Genomic DNA, 24,950 nt, shown 5'->3' on the forward strand with positions numbered 1-24,950 from the left:
ATTTCAGATTTATTTCCGATTAAAATATGAATCAAATATGTAATGAAATACATTTAATTAAATATAATAAATAAATATAATTTAATAAACGATTGAGGTTATATCTCATTCTAATCAATATTAATTAACTATGAAAAAGTTACTATTCATTTCATGTTTAGAGCATACATATGAATATTTATTTATTTTTTGCACTGTTAAATCCACTCTCATCGAAGCATGTATCCATTTCTTACATCTAACCTCATTAATATGAGGTTTTATAAATGGTATAAAAAACACGTTTTCTTCCGGATATCGATTATCCGACGTATAATTCACAAAACAGCAATGCTTTGTTAGCATTATACTAGCACAAAATAATTTTTTATATCAGATTTATTATATTTTTAAATAATGAATGAATATTACGTAAATAACACTGTTTTACATGTGAATAGTTTATGTTTGTCCCTACTACTAGTGCTGCCTCTCGTGACACGTTCGCTGTACTATTCTCAGAAGAAAGGCTCACCACAGCTATGTGGGGTATATTTTCAACAATTTACTAAAGGGGATCTGTAACAAAACTGAAACAATCTTTGAAATAATAGAAATATATTGATAATATATACAAAATGATGTAGAGAGCCCAAACTCAGCTCTCTCAATTGTAACAGTATAAAAATATTAAGGAATGATGGGTTATAAACACAATTTCATAAAAGGAGACTAGTAAAACCAAGAACCATGTTCCAGCCGGTTCTATTGAAAAAAAAATTGATGTTCTTGACACTTGCATCATTTGAACATAGATACATTATTTCTTATTTCTTGAAAGTAATTTATATATAACAATTTTTCAAATTCTGGCTGAAACAATTCAGTTGAAAAACAGTAAATTACAAAGGCAACTGTTGAAATGTGTAATTTTTCAAAATATCTTCATAAAAATATTGGTTTCAAAAAATCTCAATGGGGTTACCAGTATACCATTATTATTCTTCATCAACAAGAACAAAGTAAAGAAGTCATTTGATGTATGCAATTAAATTGGTTTTCATTTTCAAATTATGTTTAGAGTAATCCTATTCTAATATTATTAGAGGAGTATATTGATTCATTGATATACCAGATATCCCAATTGCACTTTGTACTTATATATTCTCGATATGTTAAATGGGTTGTGAGCCAAATTTCAAAAAATCAATACACAAAGTCATTTGAAAAATAATTCCCTATGTTAAAGGATTTTTTTACTGGTAGAATTCACTTGGTACTTTAATATGATTGATCTTTAAATAACTATCCAACCCTTCAATTGAAAACTAATAGCATTAAATATTTAAATTCGATGGAGATTATACTGATGCAGAAGACATAGCAGCTGAGCAGCTATCATTGTCTTCTATTCTACTCTAAAAATGAGGTATTTCATTTGGCACCGGAAGAGAAATATAGCCCAAACATAAACAGTACTTACTGTATAAAAATATAAAACTACTGACCCCACTTTAAAAGTTTTTAAAATATGTGAATATGGGTTAGTAAAACGTTAGAACTATTGTAAATGACTTAAAAACTGGTTAAAAAGTGTTAATACAATTCAAATATGAATACTCAATTGAAAAATATGATTTTGAACAGGTTTTCCATTATTTTTATCTTTTTAAAAATTGTCTGATATCTATTCATAAACATGCACAACCCTTAGAAAGTCACACAACTGAAAACAAAACAGATGCTTTGGAAAAAAGTAAGAACATACTTTTAAATAAAAACAAATGTTTCAACAATTTCATTATGGAATATTTTCCAAAGCAACAGTTTTTGCCTCTTAAAATCATCCAATTCCGAAAATCATTTGAAAAAGGTATAAAAACATGTATAAAGGACAAAATTCATAAACATAAAATAGCAAAAACAGAATAAATAAATGCATTGAAAGAAATAGATGCAAATATACCTATATAAAACTATTTCTTTCTACAATTAATTCTAGAGAACATATCAACGAATATTTGAGCTAGGTTAACACCCGTTGAGCAAAACAATTACTATTGCACATGGTCGAGCTGATCTGATTCGTTTTGAGATCCGATAGTAGAGAGAAAATTAGGTTTTTATCACAATAATTATGTTTGAATGAAGAATCCATTCAACGAATCTCCTGATCAAAATTGCACAATAGCCTGTGTCTAATTTCATTAATTCTCTAATTATCAGGACGGACAATTTCCATAATGTACACCTTGCCATTATCGTCAATTGCCAGGAAAGAGTCGAAATCATTTGACGCAGACATATATTTTGCTTTTCCTCCTAGCTTCATGCATGATAACAAAAAATCGTTACCATCGAGCGGTGTACGGTCCCTCCAGTAAGAAAAGTCCATAGAACAGAGATCATATGGGACATTTTCCAAAATGTCGATGCTGAAAATTTTAATGAATATCAATTTCTATCATAAACTTTTTAAATATTCACTAGCAAATGAATAATGCAAATAGGGTCTCAATATATTTATCCTTCATTAATGGATACGTATTTGATAACCTTATTGAAGAAATCAGAATTATATTTGCATCTAACGTATTGAATATGTTCGACAAGTAGGCTAAAGTTGAAGGAGTCAATGCAAACAAACGGGATTCAATGACAGACAAATATTCTGACAATATATGGTTCTCAGTACAAACCTCTTGGGTCTGCCTTTACTTTTCACGATCTTTTTCAAGGACTTGAGATTCCACCAAGCTATTTCAGTGCCCAAACTGATCAGTATTGGTTCAAAGTTCGGCGAAAACAGCAATCCTTCCACAGGATCATCATGAAGTTTCAAGGTTGTCCTTTTGAAACAATCTCTCAAATTCCACACCTGAAAATTATAAAAAGACATCAATTATTGTAAGATGTGTTTGCATTTTCACTCAATATAGTAAATATATTGTCTATATTTTATCAATTTTAGTCAATCTACTTTATATACAATTTTTTTTTTGACTAGTCCGATAAGTTACATATTCTGTAGTTTTCACCATACAATGTGTATTCTTTTGTGATTCTTTATATTATATAGAATTTTGTGAAACGGAAACATATTAAAATCGAAAGTTAAATACCTCTATGTTGCCAGACATGAATCCAACCGCTAAAAGGGAGCCATCACCAGAGAAACAGGCCGACCTGACCTTATCAGCCAATTTTTCATGTCTCAGCGATTTCGAACTATCAGCTAATGAAAGAATATCCATATATCTCCAATCATCTTGCTTGTAAAATAGTGCCAGATGAGAATTGTGTGACGCAAAAACGGCGAGTTTGCTTTGAACTGTTTTTGATATAGTCGAATTCGAAATATCTGCAAATCCATTATCCTGTTGCCAATCGTAGATTTGACAGAAATTATCAACAAATATCAAACGGTCCAACTTGTGGAAGACTGTTGGATTTACAATTTTTTTTTCATAAACTTTATTTCCTTTATAGATTTTAACTAACTCATCACCAAATATTACAATCAAGAGTCCAGTCTCACAATCTAAGAAATCTAGGCTGTCGAAACTGCCACCAGACTCGCCAGTCGGGGTGCGATTATAATATGAATTACTGGGATCATACGATTTTAGGTAAGTCACTTCAGCACCAGTTGCTTCTTGCAAGCACGTGTTGGTTTTTGAACGTATCTTGAAAATATGTACTTCACCATTACTCAAACCATAAATCACTTCATTTCCACACACTGAAAAACAAGTGCAGGTTACTTTTGGATGGATGACCTCACTTTCTGAAATGATAATATATCCACTGAAAACCTGAAAATTATTAATTATGAATAAACTACTAAAATAAGACAATATAAATAAAAACACGGTGCAGTGTTTACATGTAATTTATTCTACCAAAATTGGATACAACCTTCTTGATATATTGATGGATGCTCCATTGCTAAATTCATTTAAAATGTGTCAAAATTTTTGTATCTATTCTGTTATAATATTCAATAAAGATCAAAAGCTACTGACATAGTTACTAGTGAACAATTCCACCATTAACATAAACGGATGGGAAAAAAGTATCAGAAGCAACAGCAAATTTTCTTTTGGTAGCCGTTCAATGTAAGATATTTCATATCATACTAGTTCATTATTGTATTCCAATTGTTTAGTTATCAAATAAGTTACTAACTTACCCTGTATAATTTACCAGGATATGGATGAAAATTCTCATTGACAATGAAGAATTGGATGCGAATTTGATAAATAATGTATGGAAGAACAGATACTTTGGTATGTAATTGTATGCAATTACAACTATCTTTTGAAACTGGGTGTTGGGATTTTAGGCCTTCATTTATTGGAATTTCTTTCTAATGTGCCGACGAAATGTCAGTCTACAAACCCGAAACCCCAAACAGTTTCAATTTTTAAATTAGACATGCCGTTTTTATGAAAATATGGGAAAGTAGAATGTTTAATGGTATTTACAACAGGCCATTTGCATGCAACACTATGTATCTCTTCAGAGCTTTTGAATTGGTAATTACACAGAGTTTCATCTATCTTGTATGACATAAATTTTTCTGTTCATACCTGTATTTTGTTTTCTTTGCTAATGACGGCGGTGAGAACATTATTTTTTCTCCAAAATGGCGTACAAATGGGCATATTCTCAGTATGAGGTTCTCTTTCATAAGGTTGAATGTGACATTGTTGCAAAGTTTTCCTATCAGATCCTATAAGTAATATGTGAACCGACCGGTCTTCATCGTAAAAAGTGTCAAGAGATTTTGCCAACCTATAAAAAAAGGTTTACTCCATTCCAATACTTATTATAATTATTAAAGAATATTTCACAACCTCACCCTTTATTCGGAAACTCTCTCAACAGTTTCTTCTTCTGGATATCCCAAATATAGACTGTATTCTTATTGGTGCTAACTACTAAAAATTGGTTATCAACTGTAAGAGTTGAACAGATGTTGACCTTGGTAGGATCTGAGATGTTATAAACCATCTCCATTCTACCTTTTTCCCATCGCCACTGTTTGAGGTTTTTGTCGCTAATGGCAAAAAAATTATCATCGCTAGCAAACAGTGAATTGCAATTATTTGCATTGTGAAGCTGACAATGAAAGCTGGGCTGGTCATCTTTTATTCTGTAAACAAATATATCATCCTGCAAATAAAATTATTTGTGTTAGTTGTTGAAGAAACAAGGTACATAGACATAAGGTACGGAAAATGCCCGTACCTTATGTCGTAAAATGATTGAAGTTTTGCAATGAAACAATGACAAAAGAGCAGCGTCAGCGTAATGCTGTTCAAAAATTTAAGACGTTATATTATATCATAATACCTAGGTATGAAAACAGCAGCGAAATACCGAGTCAATTTTGTTCCTTTTTTTGCCGGTAACTAACTGACTATCCCCACCAATACCCATAATGATAGTTTGTTCTTGCTGGTAAATTCCAGTTTTTATAACATTTTCATGCACGCCAAAATCAATGCCACATTACCCCACCCCTAGTCATAAAACCAGATTGGCACTGTCAACTTCTTTAGTAGATATTGTAGTTGTTGTATTCTGAGGTTATGAACGAAGTTAGCCAGATGCAATTATCTTCTGTTGTGAACATTTTTAGCCAAAAAATCAATCTTGTACATACATTCTGATATTTTTGTATCCTTGATAACGTGATTTGATCAAGACAAGAGCCAGATTCTGAGGTTATGAACGAAGTTAGGGCCATAGACAATATCACAGTAGTTGAATATGAAAAAATTACACGTGATTGAAAGCATAATTTGTAGTCAATATTAACACTCAAACATTTAATTTCATAGCTACATTCAATTTTTTGATTGTCGATCCTAATTTTGACACTATCTATGGTCCTCTGTTGTTCTTTAGAATTTCCAAATAAAATACAAGATTATTTGTTGGGATTTCTAAAAATAATGCTCTTGTGCCAACAAATTTTTCAATTAACCAGAAAAATATAATATCGTATCGTCTGCATAGGAGTGCATTTCAAATATTTCAAGTGCTTTGCCAAAATCAGAACTATAGATAATAAAGAGATAAAATTGACCCTTGGGATGCACCATGTGAGACTTAAATATAATCAGACGTTGAACCGTTTAGTTTACCACATTGATTACTAAGACATGATTTGATACATTTTTGTGAGATCTCTCGAAAACCAATATAGTGTAGTTTGGCACATAGAAGTTCATGACTCATAATGTCAAATGCTTTACTATAATCAATTGATACAAAAAGAGTCAATTCTTTGTTGTCAGAGGACCAATAGATGTCATCCATCATTTTCAGTAGGGCGCTAGTGGTGCCCTACTTTCTTTTTCTTCTTTGAAATTGTGCTGATCTTGAATGTATTTGAGATTTTTTTTTAACTTCTTGTATCAGTTGTTATTCATTTTATATTGGTTACAATGTTCAATGCGTTAAGTTTTTTGAATTTCTAAAATACACAATTTTTTATTTTTTATATTACTTTCAATACATCGGTCAACCAAGGTGTCTTTGACTTACTTGAGGTTAAATGGAAGAGCAATTGAATGATGACTTGTCATCATGTAAATTGAACTTCGCCTTTTATCTTCATATAATAAATGAACTAACTGTTATTGATTAATTTGCTTTAAATGTATTAGAAGATAATAAAGACGATATTATTATTATTACTTACTCTTTCTCTTCTGTTATAAATATTCTTGTTTCTTGATATTAATTAAGATTATTATTATGAAATATATAATTACTGAAAGTTGTGACTATTTGATTGACGTCTGTCAGCAGATAAATTTCATACCAGGGCATCAATTGCAAATCAGCAAAGAAAGTCTTATAATTGAAGTATTTCAATTATAAGATGATATATTAATGTTTGCTTTTATCAGTTTCAAATATTGAATCACAGAGCACCAAACAGTGGTCGGACACTGAATTCATATTCAAAGTATCATTTCTTAAAATACTGACAGTATTAAATATGACCCTTTAACTAAAACTGTCATGAAAGAAATGTTATTACTTCAATAGAAACCCTCAAATTCGAAAATCGTGCTCACCGAAAATTAACAAGGTCTTATCTTTTAACGTGCGATCCTGTATTTTGGTGGTTCCAAGAGAACTAACCACTCCCAAATCTTGGAAATATTTTCATTACAAAATTTTAATACAAACTGTTTTTGATGAATAGTAATAAGTGTTTCGTTATACGGGGGCCGACGGTAGATGTTAGTGGAGTGGGTGATCATTGGATACATTAATTATCTGTGCTCAGTAGATGTCAACAGAAAATGACACCTTTCGCATGTTTCAGAACAAGATTTTTTTTTGTAATAAACCTGAAAACAATATTTCCGAAACAAAGAAGGTATATGAAATATATTTAGAATGGTCTGAAGAATCCAAAATTTAAATAACATACATGATGTTGCATTCAATACAAGAAAGTTGGTATTGGCCACTGTTACATTTTTTAGAACACACTCCATTCCATTTGGCTAATACAAACTGTATATAAAACCAAAAAATATTACTATTTAAGAGTACAATTATTACTATATTAACCTCGAACTCCTTATAAAGTATTTGAATAAAAAGTAATATGTTCCCATAAATGGAAAGTATCTAAAATATGTCCAATACTGAAATCAGGGGCTCCAAATAACATTCTGAACTATCGACCCATAACAATTCTGTCCAACTTTGCAAAGGTCTTTGAGATGTATCTGTATAACAACATTTTTCCTAAAGTGAAAAATAGTATAACTTTATATCAGCATGGTTTCATCAATAAACATTCAACAATAACTAATCTCATGTGTTTTACACAAACGATCAGCACTGCGTTATATAAACAGCTACAGGTGGATAAAATCTATACAGACTTCTCAAAGGCCTTTGATAAATTGAACCATCAAATTCTACTGAATGAACTTTTTTCTGTTGGTTTTGATAGTCAACTGTTGAATTTACTACAGTCTTATCTTCAAAATCGTATGCTATTTGTAGAATACAAAGGACACAAATCAACAGAATTCACTACAACTAGTGGTGCTCCTCAAGGAAGTAATCTAGCTCCTCTTCTATTGTCCTTGTTTATGAATGATATTGTTTCAAATACCTCTACTAACATATTACTCTTTGCTGATGACTTGAAGATTTTCAGACTCATTGAATCAACCGAGGACTGTCTTATTCTGCAGAAGGAAGTTAATTCGATACATGAATGGTGCATACTAAACAAGCTTCCCCTGAATATTCAAAAATGTAAATTTATGAAATACACCCTCAATAACGTCATATTAGAACAAAGCACAGAAACTAAAGATCTGGGCATCTTATTCGATAAGAAACTTAGATTCACAATAAAAATTAATCTAATCACATCTTCTGCAAAAAAAATGCTTGGCCTTATCTTCAGGACGTGTAGAGAGTTTCAAAACCAAGAATGTTTTATAACACTTTTTAATGCATATGTCCGATCTCGACTGGAATATGGCTCCCTAATCGGGTCACCTATATACAATGTGCATATACAGCAACTCGAATCTTGTCAAATAATCTTTATGAAATACATGGCTTACAAACTGGATAGAGCTTACCCATCCCAAGGAATTGATAATAGAGTGTTGCTAAATAGATTTGCCCTCTTATCCTTAGAAAACAGTAGAACATATTATGCCTGTATCTTCATATATAAATTGATTCATAATCTGGTTGACTGCCCAGATTTGTTATCTCAACTAGATTTTCACGTACCGAGACAAAGTAGTAGAAACGAAATATTTTTCTAATTGCCATTGCCTAGGATCGACATGTTAATAAAATCCCCAGTTTATAACATCTGTGAAATTTATAATAGTTTCTATTCAGAATGTGATATTTTTGTTGTTCCATTTGGACACTTCAAGTATATAATTTGTAACAAACTATTTTTTTATGCAAGTCGAACTACAAATCTAATTACAACCCATAAGTGAAATACTGTGTTTCAACTCTCTGCACACTGCCAATTCTGTTAGAATTCTACAGTATATGTTTCTTTTTTTTTATTATTATATGAATGTATCACTGTTTGTATAATATACTACTCTATTACTCTGCTGATTTTGTATGCTATTCGTTATATTCCATTGTACTCATACTTAGTAATAATAATAATACTTTATTTCCGTGTAGACAATATACATTGTATAGGAATAGTCAATAAAAGAAATAAAAATAAAGATAAAAACAGAGTATAAGAAACATACAAGTTGAAACAACACCTTAAAACTAAAATAATACCCTACTTATCTAATCTAAAAAATTCATTCAATGAATAAAAACACTGTTCAATTAGAAAACTCTTTAAATTTCTCTTAAACATCACATAATTATGTTCTTCCCTTAAATGATCGGGCAGTTTGTCGAATATTTTTATTCCAATGTATTCTGGTGCAAATGAAGTTATTCTTAGTCTTGCATATGGCACATGAAATCTATTTTTTGTTCTAGTGTCATAGTGATGAACATTTTTATTCATTTTGAAATGTGTTTTGTTTTTGAATATGTAGCTGCATATTTCAAATATATAAACAGATGTGAGTGTTATGATGTGATAATTTTTGATTGTCTGCAAGATTCTCTCCTTGAGACATTCGCAATACACCATATAATGCGTTTTTGAGCAATGAATACGTTATGAGTCATGGATGACCCACCTCAGAAGCAGACACCATACCTCAGTCTTGAATCAACTTGAGCATAATAAATGCTCATTAGTTGAGTGGTAGTTAAAACTGTCCGCAGATTCATAAATAGAAATTTCATTCAATTAAGCTTAGAAATTAGATGCTGGCAATGAGCATTCCAGTTCAAGTTTTCATCAAGAAGAATACCCAGGAATTTAACACTTTTATTCGATTTTGAGTATGTCACATTATCAGCACTGAAACTGAAGTCTTCCATCCTATTTTGTCTATTATGAAAACGAATAATATTTGTTTTATCCGAATTAAAAAATAAATCATGATAATTGAAAAATTCTGATATATGTTCAACTGCAGAAGCACATTTGTCTTTCAATATTTCATCATCTGATGCCGAGATGATCATAGAAATGTCGTCGGCATAAGCTGTATAATGAACTTCAGAAACAACAGAGTCTATATTGTTTACATATAGAATAAAAAGGATTGGGCCCAGAATGAACCCTTGAGGTACTCCCATATCTACACTGAAAGGCTCAGAATTTATTCTCTGGATTTCATTTTTGACCGTACACTGGAGAGATACATATTGTCTCCTACCTTCAAGGAATGAGGATATCCAGTTGAGAGATGCACCTCTTAGTCCATATCTTTCCAATTTCAGTAAAAGTTTTTGATGATTGACGCAGTCGAATGCCCGACTCAAATCACAGAATATCGCTGCCGGGCATTCACCTGCCTCAATATATCTAATTACCTCATTATATAATGAAAAAATGGCAGTATTAGTTGATTTTTCTGCACGAAAGCCATGCTGCGTGTTTGTTAATATTTTGTGTAGATTCAAAAATGAAGTAAGTCGATCCAAAAATGCATATTCGAATATCTTTGATAGTCCATATGGTACTGTTACTGGACGATAATTTTCCATTAAGTTCGGGTTGTTTTTCTTGAAAATGGGAGTTACTTTTCCGATTTTCATTTCTTGCGGAAAGACACCTTTTACAAATGACAGATTAATCAGATATGTTAATGGTTTTATTATCGTTGGAAGAATTATTTTCCAAATGTACATGGGAATATCATCTGCTCCAGAGGATTTCTTATTTTTTAATTTATTCCCTAATAAGGATAATAGTTCAGTTTCAGTAAATGGTTTCAAGAACATTGTGAACACATTAAAAAAGTTTTCCTTGAAATTTGTATGTGGAGCTTTATTAACTGATATTTGATTGACCAAACTGAGGGGGGCCTCTATAAAAAATTTGTTGAGTTCAGATGCTACAGTATGTTGATCTTCTACCATAGAATCATCAACTTTGAGAGAAATATTCTTTCTTTTGCAGTTTTCATTTGTGAGATTAGACACAACATTCCATGAGGCACGCATTGTGTTTGGAGAATTGAATATAACACCTTGATAATATTTTTTCTTCTTTTCTTTCATTAAACTGTAATGTGTTCTTTTAGCTTTCCTATAAATAGGTGCAAAAGAGGGAAAAGCAGCCTTCAAGGCAAAAAGATTTTTCAAAGCTTGACTTGAATGTTTTACTTCGGTATCAACCCATTTTTTCTCAACAACTTTATAATAAAAACTTTTTTCAGGAAAATGTATGGAGAAGTTATGTTTTATGATCTCAAAAAAAGAATTGAAGGCTTCATTAATCTCTGAAATGTTATAAATGTACTCCCAATTTTCAGACAACAATGAGTTCTCAAAGTTATTAATATTATATTCACTGAAACTTCTTTTGAATTCAGTTTTTGGGGAAAAGGAGGTATGTTCATTGAATTCATCTAACTCTAAGAATACTGTTCTATAATCAGAAATTTCATTATCGAAGACACCGCATGAGCCATTATTGCGAAAATTTAAGAAAACTTGGTCAAGTATAGTAGAAGAGGTATCTGCCACTCGAGTAGGCCATCCCACAACTGGAATTAGATTGTATGATGATATGATGTATGATGATAGTCATAGCTGTGATGCACTGTTCGGAACCTTTGGTGTAGTAATGAATATTACTGGATTTTTTCCCAACACCAAATCGTTATTTTTAACACCTCGATATGTGTTTCGATCACCAAGTGATCATCTTCAAGGGGAAGATTAAACTGGAAAAACTTGCCAGGTGTTAAAAATAACGACCTATAATAGGGTTAGCCTGGCAAGTTTTTCTAGTTTAATCTTCCTTTTGAAGATGATCACTTGGTGATCGAAACACGTGTCGAGGTGTTAAAAATAACGATTTGGTGTTGGGAAAAAACTCCAGTAATAATAATATTGTCTCAAAGATCATAAAAATGATATCAGACATGTCACAGAAAAAAAATTGAAATATATTGTAAATAAATGATAGAAATATATTACCTGACAAGCAAATGCAATCAAAATCATGATATGTGTTTCAAGATACAAAACACATGGTGCAGGCATCCCTCTAGGACCAGTACTGAAGAGCCGAGTTTCTGTCCGAGCATCCCAAACCGAGACATTGCCTCTTTCAGAACCAGTAATGATGCGAAATGTGTTTGGAAAATTATTGCAAAAACCAGCCGAAATCAAATGATCTTCTTCAGACTCGAAAACGCCAAACCTTTTTCTAGGGGACACCTGACCACGATCTGCAGTGTGCATATCTTGCCAATAGGACTGTTTGCTTTTCGGTGAAACTATAACAGAAAATGACAAATTAAAAAGTACAAAATTTATTTATTCAATAGCTTACTTTGAAGCAGATTAGTGAAATCTCGGCTATTTCTAGCACTGTCGGCAGCAAATTTCCACATCAACACTGTCCCATCTATAGAAACGGACAAGAAATAGGATTTATCTGGGCTGATGATCAATGATTTTATGGCACCCTCATGGCCGACAAAATTAGCTATTTCTTTGACAGATTGTTCGTAAAACAGCTGGAAATCAGATAAAACAAAGATCTAAAAAGAGATTTTTTGTGAGAATATAACTAACTTTTATTTTTCCATTGGTGGTTCCAATCAATATACTCTGGGGAGAATCTACGAAGCACGCTGACGTTATATCATCCTTAACATTAATTTTCTGAGAATAATCAAATTCTTCACAAGGTTTCCTTAAAAAAATCCCAATTACTGCATGAATTGTTGATGTCACTGAACTTACTGTAACTGTAAATATAGCTGATTCCCTGTTTTGGCTAATTTGATGGCATCTTTGAATACATAACTGTCTCTGTTTTCACGCAACGCATACTGTATAATGTCCGTTTTCTCATAGCTGTATAGATTTCCACCACAACGTTTGATGAAATCCTTATACTGCTTTAGTTTTTCTGATAAAATATTGTCCTGAAAAAGTACCAAATAATGTTTTTTAATAATGTATCATATAGTCACATTACCAGTGAATTTATTTAGGGTCCCTGTTGTACTTAATTATACTGACAAATAAAATTCAATGTCCAACGTGATATTAGCCAGGAAAATAGTTGTTTTCCGGCAGGCATTTACCAGAACCTACCATCTCACCTATTACGAATCCCGACAAATACTGAGCAATGGACGTTGTGCATCACACTATTTCGTATTAAGGGCGTTTGCACGAATTCTTTGCTTTGCAGTTTGCAGCTGCTCCCAGTGAACGAGAGGCCCAAGACTTTAATTGCAATACCAAACGAATATTAATTTGAAGCTCCAGTGAAATAAGCAGATGAATATTTTTGATAAACGCAAAAGTGACTGGTCTGGGAATGAAGTGAAAAACTGAAGAAGCTAGTGGAACAGAATAGTCTCTATACTGGCAATCACAGGCAACGAAAAAACTCATGCTAGATACGTATTACCAGCTTTATATATTGGCCCTGAATCTATAGGACAGGATTAGATCATCAAATGGTTCAATAAGAAACATAAAGAGTACTGGAAAAATACACCAGGGAATGCACTCTGAAAAATCTTCTATAAAAAGAAGTGAAGAACTGTTCAACAAACAGGGTTCATTCAGCTCAGAATAACTTCAGCGCTAGTCATTGGACATTTTCTCATGTAGAGGACACCTGAACAAAATATAGTTGTGTAACTTGATGCAATAAAGAACAGAGAAGCTCGTGATGTTTAATGCAAATTATGTCGATGAAACTCTGAAAAACATCCCACATGGTATAAACTAGTTCACAGAACAAGAGTGTTGGAAATGGGTGTAATGAAAAAGATGGCGGAAACGCAAATCTATGAAGATGCAGTGTTTTACGGAGACTTTGTAGAAATTAACATATCAAAAGCTCCCAAGGAGCAAAAAAGCACTTCCATTATTTTATAACAAGTAGCAGTGGTCTGCAAGTGTGTTCCAATTGAAAATCTATTGCGGCAGTTGTATCGCCAACAGCATATGCAGGAATAACTTCAGTGAAGAATCCTGCACTGACAACTGTCGGATTTAATCTAACGCCTTTTGTAGTATTAGCCAAGTTGTTTTCTGATAGGTATCAGCCCATTGACCAACAGTGTAGGCAGTTGATACTGGCCTGAATAGATTGTTCTTTAACATGATTTGATTGATAGCCAGTCTTCAAGTATGCCCACTGACTATATGTGAATATCTATATATTTATCATTATTCTTTCAATTCAATCAATTTCAAGTAGACATACTTACTTCACGAGTTATGTATATCTGATATTTATCCATGTCTCTCAGAACATCTTCCTTGCCGACAGCCTTCACTTTTGCTGCCAAGAATCTTAAATCGAAATAAATATCAAATCTATCAAAATATTCTCCGTAATACAGATGGTAACCAATAAACTGTAATGTATAGTTGTCATTAGGTAAATTTGCATAATTTTTACCAGTGAGTCTGTCATAGCCAGAGAGTAGCTTTCTATGCAACAAGACAGAACAGTCTTTTGTGATGTCTTTAAGGTAATTTAAGTGAATGTCGTGGATTCCATAAATGTAAGTCTTCAGATCCTTGTGATAGAATGGTACGATGAGCGACTTCTCTGCAAACTTGTTCATGATGTTGCGGACATCGTCATGGGATACATCCCACAGAGTTTTGAGTACTTCTGGAGGTATATTGACATCCGGGGGAAATATTGCAAGGTCCTCGTAGAGATCCTTCAAATCGCTGGTCAAAAGATTTTCGATGCACTTTTTAATCATTTGAAGGATATCCACTTCAGTGGTATTATACTTATTCAACCTGAAGCAGAGAGAAATTAAATCAAAAATATTCAATGGGGCTTATTCAGTGAGAAGGTTAAATAATTATAACTCAAATAGGTGCATATAAAAAATAGCGTTTTTCTTTGTAATTTTTGAATTGTTTCGATTTCTTGTAAGTTCTCTCTAGGTAGAAATTGAATTTTTAGTTTTTCTTCCCTTCATGGGTATTTTTTAGAAAATTATTTCTATTTTCAATATTTAAGAAAAAAACATGTGAAAATGTAAAATTTCCTAATATACAGTGTGAAAAATGTAAAATTTCTTAATATACAGTGTGTAAACTGTAAATTTTCATTATATCCTGAAATATAAGAAATGTGTATAATAAAAAAATTCAACAGAACTGAGAATATTCACTAACCTGTAATGTCCCTTCATAACCATAGTTTTGACAAAATCCCAAATACTTTTTCCTTCCTCTTCTTTTATATAATCAGCATTCTCACTCAAATATGATCCGATGAGAGCAATGAGCATGGGATGACCTTGACAAATACTATGAATTTCATCTGCAGCAGCAGGTAATTCATGATCAACTTTGAGAGATTTTTTGAACAGATTTAAAGACTCTCTGCGGGAAAAACCTGTTTTCACCTGAAAGTTGGGATATCTACAAATATTTACTAAACCAAAGATATTACACGATATAATTTTTGAAACTTTCTATGTTTTTTACCACTTTTATTTTTAACTAACGTTACTGCAGTTTAGTCCTATACGGACATTTTCAAACTTATACAATAAACTGTAACGTTAGTTACGAATAAAATTGGTAAAAAACATAGAAAGTTTCATTTCTCTTTTCTTCATTATGATTTCCTACCACGTAGTAACGGATTCATCCACCAATTTATTGATATAATTTTTGATTATATATCTAATCAAATACCGACCTCGACCAGTACAGCCTCTTCATTCCGCAAAATATTTTTATTCTGGGTAGTAATCACAGTTTTGCAGTTTACAATATCGAAACACTCTAAAACTTCCTCATTGTTAGCGTCATCAAGAATCAACAGGGAATTTTTCAGTCTGTTATCTATAAATAGCATGATGAGCAACCGTTTCAAGTTATCTACGTCATCTTCATTATGGGAAATTTTTTGTGAGATCATTTCACTTGCAGTAGTATAAAGCCTGAAATGAAAAAAAATAGAAACATATTTAACCAGTTTGACAATGGTAATAAATTTTACTATTGATAATGATTTATTCGTACAGAAGATATATATTTTTTATACAGTCGTAAGACATTAGGAATATTAGAAATGGAAACTTTATGTATCCCAGATAAATGTTATGACCATAACCAGTAAATATATGGTCCAGTCAATTTTCTAGCCAAAATAAGTTAGGAACAATGTGTTACAAGGGGTAAAAAATTCACTACAAATGAAAAAGAAATCCCAAACAAACACTTTTCCCAAACACCAGAACTGCAATACTCTTCTCTCTGTCTGCTGAAGATGTCATCATGGTGTGTGATAGGCGCGTCGAGAAGAGTATTGCAGTTTTGGTAATTGGGAAAACTTGTTTTGGATTTATAAAAATCCAAGAAGTCATGGTGCTCAATTATTTTTCTGTTGTTTCTGTTTCATATAGAAAATGAACCTTTGTCATCATCAGTAGATCTTAGCCAAGTGCAAGGAATGAGTCTCTTTGAAAATAATAAGTTGCTCACCTCCACATTGGTTGTAAGGCATCCTCCTTTTGGTGACAATCTCCTAATTTTATCCAGAAAATACAATTATCAAAATATTTTCTCACAGTACTATCACTCAGTATTTCGTTTACCAAACAAGATTTTCCATAGCCCATCATGCCATGTATTACTAGTTTGGTCTTCCATTCTAGATTCAAAAATTTCCGTCTCACGTCTTCTACCTAGATGAAATGAAATCATGTATACAAATTGAAATTGAATTAGTGGAAAGGGTCGAATACCTTCAAAGAGTTATCATAGCAAACTTTGGATTAATCATGTATAGTTTATTTGTATACAGGACAACTTCACGACTATTTTCACTACATCATATATTTAAAAATTTCTTTTGCAATTTTTATTGTTGTTTTATAATTCCATGAGCATATCTGTAATTAAAATACAAATTTCTTGTTCTTCCCTTTCACATAATATCTTCTTTCAAAATATTTACAGTATCGATTCTTCTTTTATATATTTATACACATAGTTATATCAAAATTCAAGAATAAAACATTCTCTTTTCCAATGAAGAAAATGGTTGAATTGATAGACTGTAATCAGTTGATGAAGAATATTTTTAAAATAAGATTGATCTGACGGAAAATCTTCAAGATTGTAAAATTGAGCAAATTGGTACATGTAACTGTACTTTTGATTTGTTATTTATTATCTGGATATTTTATTAAATTCAAGTGATCAAAGATAAATGCTGTTATCAATCCATACCTTCAAGTTTGAACCCATCTGAGAAAAATGTGACAGAATTTAGATAAAAATTTGAACATAAGTTAGTTGATTTATAGTTTCTTCTGTTTTATATTTCAGATAGTGGAATGGACATTAGGATATTTCAATAGTGAGTTCCTCATTTTTATTATTTACCAAAATTATTCAAACCTAAGGTTCCTTTTATACATATTTAACAAGGATTTTATCACCAAGGCCAAATCTTCTTCCTATTTAGAAACCAATATTAGTAAATGGAAACAGTTTTTTCACAATATCATCCTTTTCATTAAAAAAAAAACAGATAATTCAACAATTCACATCTGAGCCGGATATTATTTCTACTCTAAAAAACTGAACAAAGATGGAACTCTGATCTTAAGTATCATTCATTAAAATTTATAAGAATGGTCCAATAATATAGAAGTGATACTTTGTTGATATTTGTAAACATGATACTTCTATGGCTCGAATTGAATCAAATAAGAGTATGAATGTCTTTATGTACTGTTATAGTGAATGAAATGAGTACTTCATCTTGTAATATTATCCAAACAGGTGCTGATGAAGTAATAAGACTTCTTCCGAAACTTCGAAGTATGCCATTGAGACTGGTACTGTTCCATATAAGTGAAATTAAATACCGTAAAGCTTTCATGTATCATAATTGTACTGCAGCAATCCTATGAATGATATTTTTCAGTTCCATTACGAATGTTTGGAGTGCAAACTGAATAGAAAAAAGTGATTTTCGTATAATTCAATGTTTTTTCAAGGGACTTTTTCTTTCAATTTTCATCTGAAAGTAACTTCTATGCATCATCTACACATCTTTGCAGACAAAGAGCTCATTTTGCTTTCTTCTTTCCTTTGGAAGTTTGCAACATTTTCTATATCGAAATGGTTAACTTTCTTCAATGTTGAAAAAGTTATTAGGTGTTTAGTTACATTACTATTTAGGAAAATAAAATTTCAATGACAAAATTTCAATATGAAGAAAGTCTGGCATATGTTTCTGGTAAACTATCATCTAGTACAAGTATCATCTAGTACCTGTTGTTTTTATTATTGGTTTAGTAATGGTATATTTCTGATGACTTTTCCAATTATAGAGCCATCAGTTTATTGTCAAGTCTCTCTAAACTCATTGAAATGGACATCACTAATCAGCTCTCATCATTCTTGTGGAGTCAGAGACTGTTATCCAGAAATCAACGTCGATTCTATAAAAATATGAGCACAGAATCTGCTCTGTGTGATTTTCAAAAATGTCTTGTAGAAAATCTTGATAAGGGAAAATATGCTCTGGGTCTTTTCATTGACTTTTCAAGAGCTTTCGATTTAGTCAATCATAGGCTTTTATGTAGTAAGTTAGAATCGTTTGGAGTTAGGGGATACCGCTAAAATTATTTGAATCATATTTAAATGGCAGAAATCAGGTTCTTTGACTGAATAGAGTTCTGAGTAGTTTCCGTGAAATAAATCGAGGTGTACCCCAAGGATCTGTTTTGGGACCTTTATTGTTCAATATATTTGTAAATGATATAATCCGTCTGATGAAAAGAAACCACAATATAAAAATAGTGTGTTATGCAGATGATACCAATTTACTAACTTTTGAAAAAAACATAGACATGCAACTGAGTAAAACTGAGAAGATTTATGAAGATATCATTCATTGGACAGTCACAGTATTTTTTGGGCGCTCCAAACAAAGATCACCTGTGTTATTCAAAAATACAGAAAAACAAATAACTTGTAGGGATGAGGGAGTAATTTGGGAGTAATTTTCGACAAACATTTGCAATGGGCCAGTCATATAGAACTATTGTCTAATAAACTGAGAAGTAGTTGCTACAGCAAAAAGTATATGAAAGACCACTGCAGCAAAAATGTCTTGCTTTCGCTGTACTTTATACATTTTCACTCCCACATGAAGTATGGTATACTGAATTGGGGAAATAGTGCCGATATGAATCGGATCCTCAATCTTCAAAAATACGCAATTCGAATTATGGAAAGTATTGATATGAGAACCAGTTGTCGTCAATACTTTATAACTCTTGGTGTATACAGTTTACAGTTTATATATACTGGAAGCTTGCACTTATATCTATAAGAATAAAAATAAGTTTGCAATAAATAACAATCATTGTTACAACACCCGTCATAAAAAATCTCTTGCAGCCTGATTTTCATCGCACATCTCTGTATCAAATAATTTTTTTTTTGTATTGGTTGTAAGCTCTATAATATTCTTGATGATCATATAAAAGCATCCCCCAATGTTCACATTTTTAAATCAAGACTGAAAAAGATCCTACTTAGTGATTGTTGTTATTCCATAGACAATTTCTTTTTATGATGATAATTTTTTATTTTTAAACTACATAATTGATTTTTTTTATATATACATGTATATTTAAATTTGAATTGTTGACATATGTCCTTGCTCAATGTAATGATGTAACTGAAATATTGACGTTTTTAATCATTTATGTAACCTTTGTGCATTCAAATGATAAAATAAAGGAATATTATTATATATATATATATATATATATATATATATATATATATATATATATATATATATATATATATATATATATATATATATTATATATATAACAATATTAACGTATGTCACAAAAAGTATTTTATAACTTCTATTTATTATATGCGAGCGCTTTCGATAGCTGGCTGTGCCATCATCTTCTTCGCTCTACTCAATACATCTACTTCCAAAATTTCTGCTACAACAGTTGTCGGTTGATTGGTCAAACAACCAATACTGACATAAAAACTTGCCAAGTTGACTTGCTTGTCACACCAATAGGTGGTTCCACTTATGTCTCGCTTGTGTTTACGCAGATATTTTTATCAAGTGCTTTCCTTAATTATTCACGTTTTGTCTTTAATCAAGGACCACCTGCCCGGTACTGACGATGCTCAACAGGCTGAAAAAGCTGTCTACCGGTGGATCTTAAATTGAAATCAATGTGGGAATGATCAGAATAATACTTATCTATTTATCTTTTGATTTTCATGGAATTATTTTCCAGCAGCTTGACTACATTAAGCCTTCTCGATTTTATATATAATCACTGTGGCAACCAAAGTTGCTACAGTACATACAACAAGTTCAAATATTTGTAAGTTTCAACTATCATCTTTTTCAATTATCATTTAACTTATTCTCTTTTGCTGCTTTAGATATGGAAAACATTCACCATTTTATGACTATTCGAGATTATGAGATCTTGATTTGAATGATTAGTGAGTTGTTTTCATCTATAGCCTGAAGACGTATAGCTTCAAAACATAGTGATCTGTAGGAACTTGTTCTGTTATCTTCAGAGACTTTTATTGGCTTGCAATTAGTACAGTATTCAGGAGTACTTTGTTGCATACTTCTGTCATCTGAAATCAAGCAGGCTAAGCTAGTAGAACAAAGACCAGCAGGTTGACAGACTATCAATCAAATATCATTTCTGAATAGAATCTAGCAGCATCAGGTGGATCTGCATATATGTAAACAATATTTCATAAAAGGTCTAATTTGAGCTTTGTAACACAACAAAAGTTCTATGGTACTTACAACTTTCTAGTTTTAAGGGCCAAATGTTAACTGTCACATCATTCAATTATCATTTCACCTATTCTTTTCATTATTGGTTTGGTAATTTCCAACCTGCTTAAGATGAATATGACTATTGTGTGGTTTGGTAACGGTAAATGTTCTTTTCATAATTTTTTGACTATTTAGATGATGGTTTGAATGATTAGCCAGTTGGTTGCATCTATAGTCTGAAGATGTATAGTTTTACAACATAGCGATTTATAGACTTTTTCTGCTTACTTCCGAGACTTGTATTGACTTCAATAATTTTAAAACATAGATCTCAACATATGTAAGAGATTCTCTGAAGCTAATTAACACTTGATTTCTCCATATAAGTTTGCCACTGACTTCAAAGCATACCTTTTTTGCAACTACAAACCAGTTGTTCAACATACTTCTTTCAAGATTTTTTTTATTGGAAATCAATTCAGAAAACTTGATGAATCCTTCAATTTTTAATATTTTGCCTTACAAGCAAAGGTATGGCATTTTACGTGGATTTCTAACTATATAGAAATATTTTCAGGAACTTCAAATTGAATATTTGAACATAAATGACTATAAATAGCAATATATTTACCTACCAAATCGATCCACTCCTGATTGATATAAGCATGAAAAATACATTGATCAAGATAAGATATTTGAAACTGCATTATCAACACTATGAAATAAAAAAACATTATTCACTACTCCACCTTTCTGATTGAATGCAGCAATATTATTTTTGTAATTGAATTTATTGTGATACTTACTAGAGATTGTCTAGGAATATAGTTTGGAGGCAATTTCGGAAAGCCACCTAATGCAACAGATACTCGATAAGCTCTTTCCTGTTCTTGAGTGTTTGCCTCTTCTGGATACCTATCTTTTAAATAATCAAAAACTGTTTCCAAATTTTCCTTGGAGTGTATAATTTCAAACAGTTCATGAATCCTAGCAGATTGTTTCTGAAACAAAAGAAAGATTACTTAAGTCTGATAATAAGCAGTCACATTCTCACCTTTTGCTGAACAACATAATAGTTTTCTTCAGATATTAATTTATTAGAATACAAAAAGTCTATGAAGTCTTCTACTTCTATAACTCTCTTGTATCCGTTTAGTTTTGAAAGTGTCTCTTCCATTTAGACTATGTCCAATATTCCTGCATTATTTTTATTACATTACTACTACATCTAGACAATTTTTATTTGTCTGATGTTATGACTAATACCACAGAAATCACAAATAAAGTATAAAATGAAAACAAAAGTTCAAAATTTGATCACAGAAGGTAATAAACTTCGTCACAGAACAGAGCAGAATGACGGTTTTCTGTTTTTGTTTGATACTTATTCACTATTTTGTTTCGCCCCTCTTCTTTATCCTTATCAGTATTTATCATATATCAATCAAAATAAATATGGATAACAAGGACAGCCTGTGTGAAGTCGAAGAAAATGAATATCGCCATCCTCAAAAAACTATTGCGCGTGCGTCAGAAAAAGCTTAATTTTGTATCAGACTTTTGTTTTTTTTTATCACAACAAACCATCATGGAAACAAAAAGTAAGTCTAAATTTTATTACAACCTATGAATTCTAAGAATTCCTGATCAAATTATTTGTTATAAGAAAATAAACATTTCAAAATGGAATCTCGAAAAAATATTCATTTCTCTTAACGTACATACACAGTAGGTTCTGGTAACTGCCTGACAAAAAACAACTACTTCCCCGGCTGATACCACGCTGGGTATTGAATTATATCCTACAGACATGTATGCATGATACATAACAGAGATTATTCTTGCAGATGTATCTCGTCCATCCAGCAGCAATACCATGCTGAAATCAGTCGAGTGGAGTAATTATTTTTCGGCAGGCATTTACTGGAACTTAGTGTGTAGGTAAGTTGGGAGAGATGAATATTTCGAGATTTCGTTTAGAAATATATATTTTTTCATATATATATGTATTTCTCCTCGATAGAGTCTTCAGACTTATTTGATTTCATTAGTTGATGTTAACTTCTTTATGTCAAAGGCATCTATTGCTATGGTAATTAGCCTCGTGTCCTGGCTGGGCAGTGTTAATGAATCTCCAAGCCACCTAAGGAGCATCATGACTTTAAACTCTCAAGTGAACTCTCATATCGAGAGAAAACTCGGATACCTCTCTTACTTTTTTATTTTCGAAACAAAGAGATATATCCGATTTTTGTCTCGATGGGAGAGTACACCAGATTTGAAAATGAAGCATCTGGTCTCAGTTAGACTTGAAACCATGATCTTCGGTTCGTAAGTAGAACGCAACGAACCCTGAGACGTATGTACTACAACATATTCATATAACAATGGTTGTACATGTTTCAGACGTTTCTTTATTGGCAACACTGATTTTTGACATAAATATGAATATGTGAAGAATTGTTATTACTGAGTTATGTGTAAAATTATTTTTTGTTTTGATCTTAAAACCTTCATATCTAGTGCACGAAAATTTTGTTCGTCCTATGACGAACTTCAGCAAATAATAGTAAACGCATTGGCATCGTTGCGTACCTATAGATTGACTATCACTTGAAAAGAGGAGGCAATTTATGGTACAATGTTGGGTACACTCGTTGTAGCCAACATTGTAACATAAAACATTGTGACCTGTCTAGTACAGGATTTTTATTTCCATCAAATTTCACCAGGGTTCGTATACAGGGAGGGTTACGAAATAGAGTCGATTTGGACAAGAGAAAATCTGTTTTCCAATGACGTCACGTATTTGTTTAACCGAGTTCTTGAATGTAATAGAAATTTCTGATTATTTGCTTCAACCAATATAAATGCATTAAAGTTTTGATTGGACTAATAGATGAATCCATCGTTGGACTCATTGAAGAAATCATGAACTCGTTTGATATTTTACTAATTTCTTCATTGGTTATTTCTTTATTGATGATTTCTTCATTGATGAAAACGTTTTTTGTACTTTTAGAATTCAGTTATTTAACAACAATGACTGAAGTATGAAAATTTTCAAAGCACTTCCCGGTGATACGTTTTGAGACAACTTTCAAGAAGCAACTTTTATATATTCTTTCTAAAAGAAGGCATTGGAAAAAATAGTTCATAACTTGGTTTGTTAAATCCCAGAGAAACTGATTCTTAACTTCTTTGTTTTGCAGGTGGCTAGGAAGAATATTCACCTTTACCGATTTATGGTAGACTGGTAAAGAAAACAAGACGTCGATAAAAAATAGTAGATAACTTAAATAAAGATCTTTCAATCTCCACAATAGAACAAGTATTATTATATATATATATATATATATATATATATATATATATATATATATATATATATATATATATATATCGTCAAAGCTAAATGTTAATTATGTTCTATTGAATAAAGGTCGACCTCGGACATGCAAACCTGATTTTTGACAAAAAAGTTAATGGGGAAACTGAAAGAAGGTCTATTTCAAAACTGTGTCTAGTATGAGGCAAAGGTTTGAACAATTGTCAAAACTGATGTTGAAATAAAACAAATATCTAACGATTCGACTACAATCTTCTGGTGGAACACTTGGAAAAGTTATCTACCTGTATTACCTAAATGAGACAAGAATAGAACCAGGCCTAACTTGAACTGTTAATATATATGTATATATTGTGGAAACGAGTTTCTTTTCATTCTTATTGATCACCTTCACTTTAAGCTACTTTCTGGATAACTAATTTGGAACTACCGTTTTGAAAATTGAATGGAGTTAGTATGAAAATGAAAAATAGAAATAGTCAGTTGAGTAAAGATAAAAAAAATGGCAAAATAATACATAAATAATTTGCTAATACAGCAATTTATTATGACCTGAAACATATGAATTAGGAACATGGGGAGAACAGTTATAAAATGAAACAAAAGTTATAAACAATAAATAAAGTCAAGAATGTGCAATATAGTTAGGAGTCAATTATTTCAAACTATGTTTCAAATGCT

At 31.6% G+C, this 24,950-nt stretch overlaps 1 protein-coding gene and 1 long non-coding RNA gene across 4 annotated transcripts; one reads left to right on the forward strand and one right to left on the reverse strand.

Moving 5' to 3' along the window:
- Positions 1–580: 580 nt before the first annotated feature.
- Positions 581–22,366, reverse strand: Dark (Death-associated APAF1-related killer). Of its 3 annotated transcripts, XM_023173700.2 has the most exons (15): positions 21,975–22,362; positions 21,727–21,921; positions 16,597–16,799; positions 15,809–16,052; positions 15,277–15,509; positions 14,343–14,892; positions 12,853–13,037; positions 12,682–12,802; positions 12,437–12,623; positions 12,079–12,380; positions 4,844–5,157; positions 4,572–4,776; positions 3,102–3,794; positions 2,679–2,857; positions 581–2,414 (listed from the first exon to the last, which is right to left on the reverse strand). In XM_023173700.2, exons 1-15 carry the CDS (start codon positions 22,095–22,097, stop codon positions 2,195–2,197), a joined length of 3,954 nt encoding a protein of 1,317 aa, XP_023029468.2. In that variant the 5' UTR covers positions 22,098–22,362; the 3' UTR covers positions 581–2,194. The 3 variants fall into 3 exon arrangements, with proteins under 3 accessions (XP_023029468.2, XP_023029469.2, XP_074038309.1); XM_023173701.2 differs by lacking the exons at positions 21,727–21,921; positions 21,975–22,362 and adding an exon at positions 16,860–17,000; XM_074182208.1 differs by lacking the exons at positions 581–2,414; positions 2,679–2,857 and having other exon boundaries at positions 3,565–3,721; positions 21,975–22,366.
- On the forward strand, positions 17,120–24,629 carry LOC141485454 (uncharacterized). Its single transcript, XR_012467221.1, has 2 exons — positions 17,120–17,476; positions 24,133–24,629. It is a non-coding gene; the product is annotated as an uncharacterized lncRNA (long non-coding RNA).
- Positions 24,630–24,950: the final 321 nt, after the last annotated feature.

This window comes from Leptinotarsa decemlineata, unplaced genomic scaffold (genome assembly GCF_025532065.1).
Source record: "Leptinotarsa decemlineata unplaced genomic scaffold, Ldec_3_MD MMD2_tig00026328_RagTag_RagTag, whole genome shotgun sequence".
NCBI lineage: Eukaryota > Metazoa > Arthropoda > Insecta > Coleoptera > Chrysomelidae > Leptinotarsa > Leptinotarsa decemlineata.